Source organism: Typopeltis vanoorti, chromosome 20 (genome assembly GCF_054136105.1).
Source record: "Typopeltis vanoorti isolate ZY-2024b chromosome 20, IOZ_Tvanoo_1.0, whole genome shotgun sequence".
Taxonomy (NCBI): domain Eukaryota; kingdom Metazoa; phylum Arthropoda; class Arachnida; order Uropygi; family Thelyphonidae; genus Typopeltis; species Typopeltis vanoorti.
The window spans coordinates 49774923-49794377 of NC_143568.1; the positions used below are offsets into that span (position 1 = coordinate 49774923).

Genomic DNA, 19455 nt, shown 5'->3' on the forward strand with positions numbered 1-19455 from the left:
TTTTGTTCATTGTTATAAACAATAGACAAGCAATTTTGTTCTCTTTATTAGGATTTTTGTAAATTTGTTCTTATTTATTTCACTTGTATAAATAAACTGTCATTAAAAGAAATATATTCATACTCAGATACACATTTTATACAAAAAAATAAAATTACACACATACAAAATGGTGTCCAAAACCTAACCTGTATATGAAAAATTTTCATGACTACAGCCAAATGTCGACACAAATTTTTTCCCAGCACACCAATAAATTGTATTACACAAAAAATGTGTTATAAATTTTGTACAAATTAAATTGCAATACATTAATGGCAAAAGTTACAAATTTCAAAAATTACAAAATTTGTAGTTAAGGAATTAATGTACAGTGCTTACAGAAAACTATGCGGAGAGACATTTCAGTATGGAATATGTCCACACCAAAATGCAACGCAGCTATCACAAGGTTGTACCATGCTTAGCACCAAGTGTTTCAGAAGTTCTGGAGGGGAATTTGGAGCAGCAATGCATCTCCCTATTATGTTCCAAACGTGTCCTGTGGGGATTGAGATCTGGAGAGCATGCTGGCAACATGATTTGTTTAATATCCTTGATTTCCAGTGAATTATGATGTTGTGTGGCATTGTCATACATAAAAATGAATTCTTCCCCTAAAGCACCATGGAACAATCGAACATGAAATTAAAGAACTTCAATGCAATATCATTCACCAGTCATATTCCATTTTTTCCAGCACTTGTAGCTCTGTGCCTCCATTAAGCAAAATGCCTTCTCACCCCATGACCCCAGCACTGCCATATCTATCCCTTTCCAGAACATTCATGCAATGGTAAACAGTATCACTTTCACACCAGATCAAATGTCATCTAGAATCAGAGGAAAGACTAAACAACTTTCATCTGTAAGGAGTACATTAATCCATTGTCCAATTTTTATGGATACAACACCACTGAAAACCTGCTCTACGATGAGCTGAGGATAAAGGGATGCAGACTACTGCCCTTGGGGTGTATAGGTCTACTTGTCACAGATGTCTTGCCACAGTTAAGTGAGATATCAGGGTATACTTGTGCTTGAATGGGGACGACTTGCAAGATGACTTATTACATTTTAATGTTATAACCAAAAATCTGCCTTCATGCTCCATGGTAGTGTGAGGGCAACCTCTTATCAAACATCTGGAATATGTTCCATTAGGTTGAAATGCTGCCCAGAGCCTGGATACAATGCTATGTGAGATTGCAAATTCTCTGGCAATATTCAGCAATTCTGTGGTGTTCTGCAAGCTTTCTGATAAAACTTACACATGTGAAATCATCTACATGATGTCATTCAGAGATTACAAGACATCCAAGTTCGCAACTTTATTCCTTCATGAAAAGAACCTCATTCAAACACAATTCACTTAGCACAACCTTTTCCCTTTTATCGTGTTGAGTGCTACCACATGATCCCTTTGCCAGCAATTCTCAATTCAAAAATATGTAATGGTACCTGCTTTCTACTCAAAATTATCAGTTATACAAATTGTCACAAGCTGATTCATCTAAATTTCCAGGTGTAATCTTCAGAAATAGTGTTTATCCTTAGGTTTTGGATACCAGTGTGTGTGTGTGTGTGTGAAAGATTAACAACAAGAGATATGAGAGTTCTTAAAAAAGAGTCAAAGTAGCAAACAAATAGCATCAGAGGCATTTTTTATCATAAAAACTATTATATCAGAAAGGAGCTTGATAATATCAACATTCAAAAATATGTCAAACAGGTAAACTTGGGCGAGTATGGTAACTTCAAATTGGTGTTTCAAAACAGGTGTTTGATGCCACGGAAAAAATTTATATGAAGACCAAGAATTAGATAGACATGGTACTTTGTGGTGCCTTAGAATACTGAATTATGAGTAGTGTACATGCAACTTACATATGTGTGTGTGTGTATATTAAGCTACACACTTAGCAATATCATTAACTGTATTCCAGAGAGCAAGATCTAAATTATTATTGAATTACATCATCATTAGGTGAAACATCAGTAGATCCAATGTACAGGTTGGTACAAAATCAGTGTGTGTGTGTGTGTGCACGCGCGAAAATTGAAAAATCAAGACATAAGCAGACAACATGATAATAAAACTGAAGCTATGTGTAAAAAGAACACCTAAACAAAAGTCAAGGGAACGCTTTCATTTAAGTACTGTAAAAGGAACCAAAGATAATAAAGGTGAGATGAAAATTGAAGATAAGGATATCCTAGATGTCTGAAGTAATTACTATGAAAGACTATTAAATGAAACAAGTGGTGACAGCACCATACCAGAAAATTTTCAAGAGGAGCAAAGAGGAGTACATATCAATACCTGAGTAAGAAAAAGCCATTAAAAACTTGAAATGTGGAAAGTAGATGATATTTGATGAGAAATGTTTAAGTATGGAGGTATAAAAGTTTTGCAGTGGCTATACTGCATTATTCGCAGGGTCTGGTCAGAAGGTCGAATTCCAGACAATTGGAGTAGAGATCACATAGTTCCTATCTATAAAAAATGAATAAAATTGAATGTGAGAGAATTACAGAGGAATTTTTCTACTAAGTGTTCCAGGTAAGATTTATGCAAGCATACTTGAAAAGAGGTTGAGAAAGATTGTGGGAAAGAAACCTGGAGGAGAACAGCTGAGTTCAGGCTAAACAGAGGTTGTAAAGATCTGATTTTCACTTTAGAACAAATAGTTGAGAAGTCATGGGAATATGACAAAGGTAGATCTTGAAAAGGCATATGACAAACCTGCAAAAAGCTTTTCAAAACACTACACTACAATTATGTGAGGTAAATGGATCGTTATGCAAAAGAATACACATAGTCTATATTTGAGCTGTTAGTAAGCCATTACAACTGAAGGAAATACATGAAGATGGTATCAAGTAAAATCAAGGATAAGACAAGAATGAAAAGCACATTATCTTCACTATTCATCACCTATATGGATCACATTATGAAAGAAAGTGGCATTAGGCCTGATATTAGAATTGGACATGTCAAACTTAGTTCTTTGCTTTATGCAGATGATGTTGTACTCATAAACACATCCAGTCAAGTCTCCAGGATTCTGTAAATTGACAGCTGTAACAAATTTGTCATGAAAATCAGCAATAAAAAGAGCAAAACTCTGAAAACAGGCAGAAACACTGAACATATCCAACTGCATTCTATATGGAGAGCCTATAGAACAAGTAAAATATTTCAGCAATTTAAGCACAGTTTTCAGTGTAGATGGCAAGTTAAATCTGGAAATAGACAACAGAATAAGCAAAACTGGTATGGAGGCAGTCAAATGAATAAATTTATATGGAATGAGAGAGAAATTAGCCAAAACATCAAACTAGCAGTACATAAGACAGTGTTGAAACCAGTTTTAAGTTATGGATCTAAGAGTTGGGTTAGAAATAAAGCACTTGATCAAAAACTAGAGACCACAGATATGAGGGTTCTGAGAAAAATTAGGAGTGAAGAGATGCATCAATGGAAGAATCACATTAAAAATGAAGATATTAGAAAGGAACTTAACATTGTTAGCATTCAAGAATGTGTCAGCAAAGCTAATCTAAGGTGGTATGGCCACTTAAACAGAATGGGTTAGGAAAGTTTATTAAAACAGGTGTTTTATGCCAAGATGGAAGGAAAGAGACCCAGAGGAAGACCAAAAAAATAGGTGGATTGATTCAGTCAGAAATGCCTTAGAAGCTTGAAATGTTAGATATGACAATATTGGATTGCTAACAAAAATAGACTCATTTGGAGGAAAACTGCCGATAGAAGATTAATAATAATGTAAACTTAACTGCATAGTGCTGTCATAGTAACCTGAACACCACTTGAGGGTACATATCAGGAAATTAATGATGATAAAGATAAAAGATTGCAGTCAACAATTCCAAATCTTTCTTTCTAAGTTAGTTTCATCTGTATGAATGACACTAAACAATTTTGAATGTATTATTTTTATTATTTTCCTGTTCTAGGCATAATACATTAAAAGCAAAATATTTATTCATGTTTTGTGATCGTAGATTCCTTAAATAAACATAATGCACACTGGACAGTGTTTCTAAAATAACTATACACATATTATAACTGACTGGCAATTTTTTTTTTCCCCTCCCAACAGAGTTGAGGCCAAAAAATTGTCACACTATAAATTTCATTTGACCTGGATTTCAACATTTCATATTAATACAAACAAATACTTCCAACATGTAACTTGTTAACATTTATCATAAAAAAAAAAAAAAAAAAATTTCTGTATGCTTATTTATAAAAGAGTAGCAGTATTGCATATGATGACCAATATATAATTACACATATACACAAAAGGTAACCTAACTATTCATTGTGGTGTTTTGCATCATACCACCAGAAAATATTTCATTTCAGATGCTTGAGTCAACTTGACATCCTCACAGATGAAGTGGAATTGCTGCATGTTATTCCGTTTAACTTTACTGTTCATGACATTTTTCACCTGTCATGTTGTTATGAAACTCAAAACAACACAAATACAGATAGACATGAACAAGGGAATAATATAGCTATGGGGAATATTGCCTATGAGTATAAACACTATGAATTCCTTAAAGGAGTAAATGAATGTCAGTTGATTGCTAATCAGTAATACGATCTTATTTTCTGAGGTGGGAAAATGATGAGTGGAAGTAAATAATATGGAAATTTATCAAAAATTATCAAGACAAGCTTAATAACATATTTGGTTATTCCAGTATTCAGAACATTAACATTAATTTTTTCCATGATTATATGAATATATTGATGAGAAAACGTTTCTCTTTTTCCACTTGGAAGAAAAAGAATCATGCATATACGAGTGCATGATATAAAAAGTCATAGTTTTGATGTAACAACATTTCTTTCTTTCAGGATTGTAATCGCATACAACGCAAAAATATAATAGTTACTTGAAGAACACTTAAAATGTATGTGTAAATTACTGAATATATGAAAAAACAGTATGAATGGGAGTTATTAAAATCACTAAATTAACAATGAAGATCTCAAAAGCAGGCAATTTTGCTCAAATCTATTATAAATAATAAATTCTGTCACCTATCACAAGACAAGAAATAGTTGGTAATATTTAAAATTCACCTGAAATGCCTTTGTCAAAAATTTTAAGTATTTCCATTGGCAAATCTTTAGTCAAGCATTTTTATTTTTCTAATGATGAATGTTTGGAGGGATGATTGAAAAAATTAATTAATTTTCTCTAAATTAATTTTAATCTGACACTGATGATAAAGAACAGTTGTCTGATTCTTTCTTTTAAGGTTACACGGTGGTCAGCATTCATGGTTGAGAATTTAGGGAGACCATGTTGAGGTCATCATCAGAAAAATACATTATGTATAAGAAAACAAGCTACATGCTCTTGTACTCTACAAAGGTAAAATGAATCTAAGCTGCTTATCAATCTGTTATCTAGCCTAACCTCTAGTGAGAAAAAAAAATGAAGTTTAAAAAAAATTAAAAAATACATAAATAAACAAATAAAAATAAAGTTAAAAAAAAATTACAAATGGAACTACAATAAGCATTCCTAAAGTCCTCTCGTATTGAGATTTCCTTCTGGGCTTGTTCTGGTCACTAGAATGGTTGCAGATGGATCCTCCACATTCTTCGAATGATTAGTCTGTCATTTTTGTTCAGTTTTGGATAGTGTTTAATCATTTCATGCTTCTTTAAATTTCCTCTCAAACCAGGTTTTGGTGTAGTGTAGGGACTTAGTGCCTTTCCAGTCGATTCTATGGTATGTATGGAGTGCGTGATCTGATAGGCTGGTTTTTCCATGATGGAGGTATTTAATGTGTTGTTTGTGTCCTTCTTTCCTGATTGGTATAGTGCGTCCTGTTTCCCCTATGTAGGGTAGGTTACATGTACACTGGATTTTGTAAACCACTGGGTGGGCCAGGCGTGGAAGAGGATCTTTGAAAGAACTGAGTAAACTTCTTAATTTTGTTGGGGATTTGAAGGTAGTCTTGATGTTGTATTTGTGTAGCGTTCTATTTTTTCTTAATGGGGAAAGATACCGAATCCCCACTGTCCTTGTGGAGCCGAGTCCCAAACCATTCGTCATATAGTTCAGGAATGTGAGTTAATGGCGTATCCAGGTGAACCAAAGGACATTTTTGACATATCCCTAGAGGTGATCAATTGGATTAAAAATCTAAATATAAAATTATGACTAAATTTTTGCTTGATGCTTGTCATATGTTTAATACCTGTATTTTATCTGCTTGTTTATGGTTTACTTTTTATTTATAATTTTATAAATTGTATCTTATCTATATTCATATGTATTTCATTTTATTTCCTTCTAACCACATGTATATTCCATATGATAAATAAATAATAAATCTATTTTTTCTGAAATGCCTCTGACATATGGTATGGATATAGCATTCTTAAAATCTTTTTTGTTTTTAGTGGTGATTTTGTGGAGGATCTTGTGAATTGTTTTTTTATAGCTATTTTTTATATCTAGTGGTAAGACTTATACGTTGGTTAGACATAACTGGTAATTAATTTACGGAATTAACAACGCATATAAAGTAAATTAATTAAAGATAACTTTAATGAATCACTTCTATATTTCGACAATGTCACATTGTCATCTTCAGGAACATAAAGCTATGGTATGTGCACTACAGGAACTAACAAAGCAAATGAGGAAGAAATTAAGACACTAATTTTGTTCCTAAAGTCCTAATGGTGCCCTCTTGCGGGCTAATTTGGTAGTCTTGGCCGTTGGGCTGAAGTTCTCATAATGAAAGTCTCCCAAATTTGGGGCAGTTTCATGCACCCAAATTTGTTGAGGTTAGGAACGTTTTTTAGAGCTGCTGAAGATTCTTTGAATAATCTTTCGTATTTAAACTTGCTGCGATGGATTATTTTTGTCTTCTTCCAACGAATTTTATGGTGGGTATCTAAGGCATGGTCTGCCAGCCCAGAGCGGCTGTACTGGTGAAACTGGATGTAGTCTTGGTGTTCTGAAATCCTGATATTTGTTGTTCTGCCTGTTTGGCCAAAGTAGGACAATTTGCAGCTGCAAGGGACCTGGTATACACCAGGTAGGTCTAGGGGAAGTGGTTGGTCTTTGGTAGAGCGGATAAGGGATGCCAACTTTTTATATGGTCTGTAACAGGAAGTAAGGTCATATTTCTTGAGGATATTAGTTATTTTTTCAGAGGTGCCCTGGATGTAGGGGATAGTGATAGACCTGGTGTAGTCCTTATTGTTGAGGGGGGGAGGGGGGTTGTGGTTTTCAGGTTTTAGTATTTTTTGGATTTTTTTGGGGTTATAGCCATTGGCTAAGAAAGTGTTGAGGATGTGGTTTAGTTCCATAGTCAGGGCCTTGTCATCTGAGCAGATTAATTTTGCCCTGTTATATAGTGTTTTTATCACCCCATATTGTTGTGAGGGGGGGGGGGGGTGGGATTGCTGGTGAATGTATCTGCCAGTGTGGGTGGGTTTTCTGTAAACAGAGAAAACCAAAGATCCATCAAGCTGGCGGGTGATTAAAGTGTCTAGGAAGGGGAGGGTGTTGTTTTCCTCTTTTTCTAAGGTGAACTGGACTCTGGGATGTTGGTTGTTTAAGTGTGTTAGGAAGGAGTGGAGTGAGTCTGAGCCATGTGGCCAAATAGCAAACACATCATCCACATAACGAAGCCAAATAGTGGGTTTTTGTGAGGCGGAGTTTAAGGCTTTTTCTTCAAATGTCTCCATAAAGAAATTGGCCAAGGGAGGGGAAAGTGGTGAACCCATTTTTTATAAATGTATGATTAATGATCTCAAATTCCTAGTTTAGAGCTTGCTCATTCAAGCAAATAGTTAGCGCTCTGTGTTTGAAGGTGCTTATGACTCCTAGTTTTTGTGTTGGGTGGTGGTATGAATTTCTGTGTATGTACTGGCCTGTGTGTAGGTTTGTGGTAGACAGAGAAAGAGAGACAGCCTGAGGGAAGACATGTGATGAGTGTGTCTAGAAAAGGGAGAGAGTGGTTGTTTTCGATTTCAATGGTGAATTGGATATGCTTGTGTTGTTTGTTCAGGTGGCTGAGGAATGTATTTAGTGTTTCACGGCTGTGGGGTCAAATGCTGAAAATATCATCAACATATCTGAGCCAGACTTTGGGTTTTAGGCTGGCCGAATCTAGAGCTCGTGGGTCAAAGTCTTCCAAGTAAAAATTGTTTTGCCACACAAACTACCTGGAGCAGAGTACGTGGGCAAAGAGGCATGAAGTCAGGTTGAAATATGTTCTGTAGGAGAATAATAGTATCATTGATCAGGACATTGGTGAAAAGGGCAGTTATGTAAAAGCTGACTAATAAATCTTGGTTGTTCAGTGCGATGTTTTTGATTTGTTTATAAAATGTGTACTTTTTATGTAGGAGGGAGAATGACCTACCAACTCCTTGAGTGTGGCCGCTAATTTCTTGGCCTAAGTGGTAATTCAGGCCATTGATTCATTCACCTATCGGACGTAATGGTGTGTTTGTTTTGTGTATTTTTGGCAGGCCACAAATTTTGGGAGAGCAGGTATAATGAGGTATTAGTTTTTTGGTTATTTCTTCTGGCCATGTGATCACAGATTTAATTAATTCTGTTGTTTTCTTTTTGATGTGCTTAGTGGGATTGTAGTTCACCATTTTCACGGACCCAGTTCACAGACTAATCATACCAAAAATGTGGAGGACCAATCTTCAACCATTATAGCAACCGAAACAAGCCCAGAAGGAAATCTCAATACGAGAGGACTTTAGGAATGTTATTGTAGTTCTGTTTGTAAATTTTTTTAACTTTATTTTATTTTTATTTATTTATTTTTAAAGTTACATTTTTTTTTTCTCACTAGAGGTCAGGCTAGATAATAGATTGATAAGCAGCCTAGATTCATTTTACTTTGTAGAGTAGTAAGTGTGTTTTTAACAAGTGTGTTTTGTCTCCCTAAATTCTCAACCATGAACAGTTGTTCCTATATCATATGAATGCACTTTATGAATGACAAATGGTGAACAAGATGTACTTACTAATAAGTTCAGTTTTAGTTAGTACTAATTAATTCAGTACTTACTAATTCATCTGCGGAAAAATTTTCGTCCAAGTAATCAGAGAATTCTTCTTCCTTTTCCTGGTACACATGATCAACCAACCACTTCAGAGTACCTAGCTAATAAAATCAATTCATTATAACCTGTGTGTGTGTGTGTGTGTTTACATGCACAAATGCACATACGCAAGCAATTAACTACAGTTATTCATGGATTTTTACAGCAATTAGTTTAGACATGCCTCAGTTCCACAGATAGCCAAACTAAGACAAAATGGCATCTGTTCTGGGAATTACTGCTATTTTAAATGGCAAGTTAGCTATTAAAAATAATTTTAAAAACTAATTAATTTGGTACCAGATAATCTGACATTTCTGAGAAAGGATTCTTAGAATTATCAACAAAATCAATGTTCAGGAAATACTGTTCGTTTTTTTTTTAATTTAAAAAGAAACTAAAATCCTAATAATTTACTTTCCATCCGAAAACTATTCTTTTAATACACAATAGTGTTATTAAAGATATATTTGTAAAATAATTTAAAAAAAAAAAACAATTTACAGAAGCAAGATTATAATTAATGAATAATTAAATAAACTGCTCTCCCAATTATCTGACTTTCAGCTATCCAACTACTGAATGTGTTGGTGTATCAAATGGCTTCCAGACAGGAAGTTATATGATGGGTTATATTCACTACATACTATTCCTTCACTTAATTCATACACTTCATTCCTTCACTGGGATCCTTCAATTAACCAACAAGCAAATTCATTCTCTGCTGTGGTAAGATAACTGAATGATTACTGTAGTTAAATAAGTGCCAAACAAAAACTCAACTGCATATGCAAAATTTTAAAAGAATATCAAAACAAAAGAACTAAAATATAATATGCAAGCAATTAGTTGTATATAACTGAGGGAGAGATAAAAAGTTTGGTATTTATTAAACTATAAGAGACAAGAAATTATATTCTTGTCAATTATAATTTAATACACATCTGGTAAAAACTTGATTTGTTTTTACCAGATTTGGAAATTATGTACATTACCAAATCTGGTAAAAATTAATCAAGTGCCTGAATTTTACAGTGATAATGTTCAATGCAAAAAAAGATCGAAAGAATAATTTTGGTGAGAAAATATACACAACATTGGTATCATGCAGAAAAGCAATACTAATGTAATATTAAGCTATTATCCGACTTTCAAATTATATCATCTAACTTGGTTCTTGTAGCGGGAGATGAGAACATGGGAATGAACTACTTACAAGTATGCTATCATGGTTCATATGTAGATTTTAATATTTATACTATTCTGAACTAAATAAAATAATAAAGACAAATAATAAAAATTGTAATGTTTAATTAATTTACAAGGTTTCATCAATCATCCTGCCAAAAATATACAAAATTCTAGCAGATCATATTTATTGATGAATAAAATTCCCTAAAGGGCAATCAAATTTTCTTGTAAGATAGAACTACTATGATTTTCATAACTGCTCAGTTATTATAACACAACTGATGTGTTGAGATACTGGTGATACTTTTGCAAATAAAAAAAAAAACTGTTTGTTTTCAAACTGAGAATAATTTTTCCTACATATTATTCATAAAATGAGTGAATAAATAAACAAATAAAACATAGAATTTATTTATTGCAGCAGCATTATCATCAACATCAGACTTCTCTGGAGTTATAAGAGTCAGACAATGAACTTATCTTTATGTCCTAAATTTCAATTTATGAACCATTTGTACTATAATTTCATTTCAAAAGTATTAAAGTCATAATATCACATAAGACAAAAATAATAATAAAGCAGGTAATATGTTAAGGTGCTGACATTTCAAACTACCATCCTCAGGGCAGGGGGAACAAAATAACTTGTCAATGCACACAAGGCATTGCAAAAAAAAATGATGTCCTCAAGTTGGATACAAGCAGACATTGGCTGTATGGGCTTAAAATAACAGCCTCATGATGATGGCTCCAAAAATAGTCTCTCAGACTTGTAATGGCTTCTATGGAATGCCATTCTTTTTAGTTCAAGGGCTGTCCAAATTACGGTCCAATTTTCCAGATGTGCATAAGTAAAGCATCAAAAGTATTTCTTAAGTTCTTCCAGGCAGATGTTAGCAGCTCTTCCTGTCTGTCTAAAACAGACTAATCCACTGGTGCGGTTTAGTCTGTTTTAGACTAAACGTGCATCTTTATAAATTCTTCGAATCAGCATAATTAAAAAAAGCTTTTCTCTAATCTCAACAAGCACAGCATCATTAATTATCAATATCATCATAAAATTCCTGATATGTATCCTCAACAGGTGGACAGGATATCTGATAGTACTACATGATTCAGTTTAAGTTAGTACTAACTTAATTTCAACAGTTGTCATCCAAAATAAATTTGTCAGAACTGCCATATTATCAGATTTTATATTGATCTAATGTGTCTCAAACAGCATCAATCCACCTAGATACTGGTCTTCATCTTTCTCTGGGCCTTTTTTTCCTATCATTCTGGTTCAAACACCTGTGCTGCTGATATTTCCTTTTTGTTTAAGTGACCATACCACCTAAGTTTAGTACTGCTCACACACTGCTAAAAATTGCAAGTTTCTTCTAAGATCATTATTTTTTAATACGATTCCACCACTGATGCCATCTGTTCACTCCCCTAATTTTTCTCATAACTCTCATATCTGTGTCTTTAAGTTTATGCTGAAATGTTCAAAGTATTTATACTTTCGATTTGAAAGGTCGATTAAAAATAATTTTAACCCATGTCTTGATTCTTAAGTTAAAATGGATTGAACAAAGTTTTGTATACTGTCAATTTAATGTAATGACTAATTTCTCTCTTATTTTATTTAAGTATATTCAGTTAGATTCCTACTGTAACATGCTTTGTTTATTCTAATTTATTGCTTATTCTAATTCTTTGCTTAATTTGTTATCTTTACTAAAAATTGTGCTATATAGCTTAAATATTTTACTTGTTTTATAATACTCCTCTGAGTATGTAATGTACCTGATGTTTTTCATGTTCCTGCCTATTTTCATTCTTCAATACTGAATTTTTACAGCAGTTATTTAAATTAAAGAATCCTGAAAAGAGCTAGTTGAATATGTCCAATTTTGATATTTTCAAGTTTCCTTAATGATGCATTTCCCACACAGATGATGAACATCAGTGAGATAGCATGCACGCACACACACACACACACACACACACACACACACACACACACACACACACACACACACACCCTTGCCTCACCCCTGATTTTGCAGTAAATCATCTTCCCACATCTCCCATCGTAACTGTGACATGCAGCAGAAACTATATATACCTTGTATAATGTTCCATTTGAACTATTAACTGTAGAATATGAACATATATTTTTCTCTTGGATCTCATCATAAGCCTTTTCCAGATATACTAAATACAAATCCTTCCTATGATATTTCAACTATCTGTCACCATCAAATTCAACTGATAAATGGTGAGTACAGGAAAATACAATAGAAAAATGAAAGTTTACCTTATTTAAAGCCTTCTTACTGAACAATTTTACTCAAAATTATTGTTATTTGTTAGAAATCTAAAATTGCAAAATCTACTATTTCTGTCTTGTAAGTCACTTCCTACTAAATCTATCCACCAACATCTTCCTCAGGTTCTACTTTCCTGTGCAACTAAACAGCAGCTTTGCTAATCTTTCCTCTTTCATTTTAGTTTAAGTGACCATGCCGCTTGAGATTAGCTCTGTTTGCACATTCCTGAATATTAAAAATGTCAAGTTCCTTCCTAATACAGTGGATTCTGGTTAATTGGAATACATTGGAACTAGAACACTTTCTCCCAGTTAAGCAGCAGCCCCAATTATTCCAAATTTAATGGAAAAAGCTAAAATATCACAAAAAGTTAAAAATGTTTAAAAATAGACAAACTTTCAATATACCTTTTCAACCATGTTTTTATTTAAAAAAAACTAAACGTACACATATGTATCAGTATCACTAAAGAGGTTAATTATACATAGGTATCTATGAAAGAAATGCTTTCCATAAGAATTATTTTGGAGAAATTTATCAAGATTACCGTGGTGTGTTTCCTTTCATTTGACGTGTTCCCTAATTCAGAACTGTCTTCACTGCTTTCTTGCATAAAGTCATAATTCAGCAATAAATTTCCTGGCTTCCTGATTAGTTGCTTTCTCATTTTCAGGTGTGTCATCCTCATTACTTTCCTTGTTTTCTGGGATTTTTAGGTATTTTGTTGCAATTTGTTCAACAATTGCATCCTCACAATCTTCATTTTCTATAATATTGAAGGCTATTATCAATGCATAAAAACTCTTCATAGTTTCTGACATATTACAGTTCCGAAATGATTTCATTTTCATTATCAGTCATATCTGGCATTTCCTGGTGCTGCACAGTTGTCCAGAAACAGAATAATTTTGCTTGAATTTCATCGCAATTCTGCTTTCCAACTCATTAGTAATTCCTGAAAAATAATGGAAGTCATCCATACATTCTTGTTGGCATAATACAGAATTGGCAAACTGTTCATTCTAAACCCTTTAAATCATAGAGCGTGGTGCTTTTTTCCAATAACCAACAGCTCCCGTTTGACATTTCCCGACATGTTATGGCAGAGCAACACAGTAATGTGATCCACTGCTTTTTTTGAACCTGACAGCGCTGCAAGTTTATAGCTCAGGCAACCATCTTGTGTGACATGGTAAAACAGATGTTTTGTCATCATCATAGATTTCATCATGACTAAACTTCTGCAGCAATTTGGGTACTTTAGTTGATTTCCACTGTTCAGCACTCAGTATCAGCACTGTCCTTCTCATTGTGCACCTTCTAAAATTTTATTTCATGTCTGGTTTTCCATCTCAATAATCAACCATCTGTAGATTTAAAGTGCACATGGCCCAGCTTTCTAGCTAAGTTTTCAAAATTAGTTTTTAAAATTTGACCATTACCATGCATGCCTCATCCAGTTACAATAGAGAAATGTTGATTGAGAGTCTCCTCAACATCTGGATCCTTCCTTCTCACTTCCGTTTTTGGGATTTTCGCTGTTGTTTCCATCGTGTGATGCCCATTCTTCTCACAATTTGTCCTGCTGGCCTAACAAACATGCGATTCTATATTTTAGAACACCAGTTATCTCTGCCAGCTGAAGGTGACTAGTGTTAGATGGTTGGCTTTTTATTTTATCAACTACGGTGATTTTATCTGTTAACATTAGATCTTTCCTTGGCATCTTGACAGGGCCATTATAAAAAAATAAAAATTAAATTAAATTGCTACACTGTTTGTTACACTTTTTACTAAAAAATTAACAGACTCCTGTTATAATGAAAAGTACACTACCTAGCAGTCACTCCAAGTAGAATCGTTCAATGTCAAAATACGCCTGACCTCTCTACTCTTTATCCCAGTGCTAATACTGACAGGAACACTCTCTATGCAACTCACTACCTGTGTGCCATAATTCACTACAAGTGTGCAATCTCCAGTCACTGCCCAATATGGAACAAGGTAGTCCAAATAAGCAGAGCAACTTTGGGTTATATTCTCAATTTGTTTCGTTCTTCAATATTTGACATAAATAAATGGCTGCCCCAATTAACTGATGCCCTTAACTGAAATCTACCATATTTTTAATTTTAATATAATTCTGACTTTAATGCATCTTTTCACTTCCCTAATTTTTATCAGAAATCCCATATGTGATCGCCAGTCTTTGATCAACTGTTATTTCGAACCCAGATCTCAGATCCATAAGTCAACACTGGTTTGAATATTGTCTAGTTAAGTGTGTTTTGAATGATTTCTCTCCTTTTAGATAAAAATACATACAAATTTTACATTCATTCAGTTGACTCCCAACCATACTAGCTTTAGTTATTCATTTGCCTATTTCTATACTTAAATTGCCATCTTCACTAAAATTTGTGCAAAAACTGGCTGACTTACAATAAACTTCTTCCTTCTTTTCCATAACAGCCTCATTAACTTCCTAAGACCATCAAGGATTTTTTTAAAGAAAAATCTGAACATTTTTCTTAAAGTTAAAATGGATCCCAAAAACTATTATTTGGTCAGAAACCAGATATTATCCAAATTTTATTTGAATGAAAATTTTATCATATTCTCTTTTTTATTCGATTTTCTCAAGGAAGCTTGTACAAACTGCCAGCCTGGTTGGCCAAGTGATTAGCGTATCCATTCTCCAGCCAAAAGGCTGTGGGTTTGAATCCTAACGTGGGCATGGATGCTTGTGATTGTCTGTGGAAATGCTAGTGGTGGCAGTGGGGCAGTAGATAGAATAAATTATATAGAATAAATTATAAAAAAAAAAAAAAAAAAAATTAATTAAATTGCTACACTGTTTGTTACTTTTTACTAAAAAGTGTAAAAAAAAAAGTGTAGTTGGTAGAGACAGAAAGTTGTAGAGTAGGTGCCTTCCCTCGCAGAGTCTTTGGACTCCCTGAAGGTGTCACGTGATAATAATAATAATAATAAAAATCTGACTTGAAACAAACGCACTCAATATGGAAATTCCTCTGTAATTTTCATGTAAATTTTATTTCTCTTTTTATATATGAGAGATTTACTCCAAATCATTGGGAATATAACTTCCTGACCTGCATTTCTCAATTATGCAGTACAGGCACTGTTAAATTTTTGTATCTCAATATTTGAGTGTTTCTGGTGGAATATCAATAAATATTCCTGATGGCTTTTTCCTCCTCAAGATTTTGTTGATATATATACTCGACGAGTGATTGTATTCCTCTTATACTGCATCCATTAATAATTAATTTTAGCAAGATTCGGAAAGTGGCCTATTATATTTGATGCCTTAGCATTCAATATAATAGGCCATATCTTGACTGTACGACACACTCCAATGATGGATTAAAAACAGTTACAATTCAAATTAGGTTCTTACTTTCTAAAAATAACCTCAAAGAAGTGGAAACAAAAGTCGAGCAAAGAAGAATTATTCTACCGGCAGATAAACAGAATACCAAAGTTCATTTTAAACTTGGGTACATGATACATTAACATACATATTTATCATTTTCTCATCATAACTATATTTTTCATTCTACATTCCAAATCAGGTCATCACCTTTGTAGTATCATAAAAATTTATTCCATTAATTCATGAAAAAAATATATTACCCACTTCATTGCATATCCTGTCCCGTTATTACAATTTCAGAAATAGCCAATTATTCCTCCTCACTACATAACCTTCTCCCCCATTTTAACTATCAAAATTCTCTTCCCAAGCTAAATATTTTTACATCATGCTATTTTTTAATTCCTTGTCAACACATGACACTGTGAAGATACGTATTTTGCATATTCTACTTCCACATCTAGAAGTTCTCTTCAAAAACTGTGACTAAATTTGTGCATAGTAGTAAAGATGTGGACTGATAGGGGCATTGTATAATGGAATATCATTTTATTACTCCTAATAAATTTCCTTTCCAGTGCTGCAGTGATGAAAGAAATTATCTGCTAACTTGCCATTAAATTTTTTGCAATATCCCATAAATTGCAGCTCCTTGTCCACCATCATTTCCAGATATCATATATACTTCAAAATATCTAAACCACACAAATAAACAGGATTCCATCAATATCATCACAATCATAACATTGTCAGTTTTACAACCTTGAATTTGCAGTCCCGGCATCTACACAGTCTGCCACTGGACCAAAAGATGATGAAAATCATTCAAGAGTGAGACGAGCAATTCATATTCATCTTTCATGAATAGACAATCTGCCTGTTCCAAAATTCAAAACTGATCTTTCCCCTGTATCTTCATGTGTCCACCAGAATGGTAATGTAGAACTTCTGGTAATCTTCCTTTCTTCTGTCATTCTTTCCATATGGACTTTTCATATTTTTCTGTATTAGGATATTTTATCAATTGGAGTGTATACCTCCCCAGGGGCACACCTAGGTGTGCACGGGGTACACGAGCTGAAGATACTGAGTCATGGCAGTATAACCATTGCATCTAGTTGGAAGGAAATGTCCAACCCATCAAGCTGCATGGAAGGCAATGCATACTTTTCTCTTTCTCCAAGTAATGATGAACAAGTCAAGACAGAAGAATGAATTATGCACAAGAACAGATGGGACCCCTGGGTCTGATCTTGTGCAATATGCTACCAGGGAGGGGGTTTGTAGATCTGTGTTGGAGTGCCAGGAGGATAAGACCTCAAATGATGCTGCAGGATCAATGCCTCCTGGAAGTTTTAGAGCTGATGTATACACACAACATAAGAAGATGAAACCTCAAGGAAAATACAAATATAGGCACCTGGAATGTTAACTCAACGTATCAAGCAGGGAATATGGCCAATGTGCTCAGAGAAATGAAAAGAATGAAGATATCAATTCTTGGAATCTCAGAGGTGATGGAAAGGTAAAGGAGATATAAGAACAGATGATGGATTTAGATTTATTTACTCAGGAGGAGAAGAACATCAAAAGGGTGTTAAAATAATGTTGGATGAAAGGATAGATGATATGGTGGAGGGATACTGGCAGAGATCTGAAAGAGTGATTGCTTTGAAAATAAAGGCCAAACCTAGAAATATCCTTATAATTCAAGTGTACTTGCCTACAACAGATCATTAGATGAAGAAGTCGAAGAGAACTATCAACAAATAGAGGAATGTTTACATTTGAAAAACAACAGAGGTATACTAATAGTAATGGGAGATATGAATGCAAAGATAGGGAAAGGAAAAGCGGATGGTCCGGTGGTCCCTTGAGGCTTAGGAGAAAGAAATGAAAGGGAAGATAGACTGGTGGAGTTTTGTAGAAGACACAAACTGATAGTGACTAACACCTGGTTTCAACAACACGAGAGAAGACTGTATACGTGGAGAGCACCTGGACAGAGAGGGGTGACGTGAGAAATCAGATTGTTTACATATTAATTAACTCAAGATATAGAAATGTAATAAAAAATGCAAAAACTTATCCTGGAGCAGACTGCAATAGTGACCATAACCTGCTCACAATTAAAGTAAAAATCAAATTAAAATGAATAAATAAAGAAAATGCAACTTGAAAAATAAGAATTGGACTAAAAAGAAAAGATATCAGAGAGAAATATCAAGCTGAACTAGAAAATAAGATCAGCAATATTGATACTGATAAACCTCTAGAAGTAATCTGGACTGATTTAAGAGAGAAAATCAAGGAGTGTGCTAAAGGTCTTCTGGGTGAGGCAGAGAGGAGAGGAAGGAATCCCTGGTTTACTGAGGAAGTGATACAAAAAATGAATGAAAGTAGTAAATGGAAGAATAAGAATAATGACGAAGCCAAAGTCAGATGCAAAATTTATCAATAAACAAGTAAAAATTCTGACTGAAAAGGCAAAGGAAGGCTGGCTCAATCAGGTCTGCAGAAAGGAAATAGAGGAAAATGATATAGCAAAGGATATGAGAAAGGTCTATGAAGGCTTGAACTTGATTTCAGGGAAGAAGAAGAGAAGGACAAAAAGCAGTGCTTTGAAGGATGAAAGAGGAAAGATTTTGTTGGAAAAAAATGACAAAATGATAAGGTGGAAGAAGTATGCAAAAGGACTTTTTGGAGATGAAGGTAACCTGGAATGTGATCAGATAGAAAATGGTGATACCCCAGAAATTAAGAAATGGGAAACTAAAGCAGCCATTAAAAGAATAAAGAACAGGAAAGTTCAGGAACTGGATGATATTCAAGGAGAGCTGCTGAAGGCAGCTCTCCTAATAAATATCACTTGGGAAAGGAAGGAATAAAATTTCTATCCATCATCTTTAATAGAAGTTTGGAGGAGGATAGAATACCTAAAGAACTTCGTTCTATTTTTATTCCTACAGGAACAATCGATTTCAATAAGCACAGAATTATCAGCTTGATTAGCCACGTTGCAAAAGTTCTAATCAACATAATATATAGAAGAATGGAACAGATGATAGAGAAAGAATTAAATGAAATACAGTTTGGTTTCAGGAGAAACAGGGAAGCTATTACAACACTAAGGATATTTGGGAAAAGAACGATCGAGTGCAATAAAGATTTATATCTATACTTTGTGGATTACGAAAAAGCTTTTGATAATGTTAACTACACTATTTTATTTGATATTTTTTGCATAAAATAGGAATAGATGAAAAAATTATCAGACTGTTGTCCAGAATGTATAAAACTCAAGAAGCCAGGGTCAGATTTGAAGGAGAGGATACTGAATGGATCTCCATAAGAAAGGGTATGAGGCAAGGGTG

The 19455-nt window shown here is 33.9% G+C and overlaps 1 protein-coding gene across 1 annotated transcript in view; it reads right to left on the minus strand.

Annotated features, from left to right (window-relative positions):
* lgs (BCL9 domain-containing protein legless) overlaps positions 1-19455 on the minus strand; it is a 684040-nt gene that overhangs the window by 367400 nt on the left and 297185 nt on the right. Inside the window, exon 5 of the mRNA XM_090410672.1 lies at positions 9142-9237. Coding sequence (XP_090266798.1) covers positions 9142-9237 — 96 coding nt within the window. The remainder of the gene's footprint in view (positions 1-9141; positions 9238-19455) is intronic.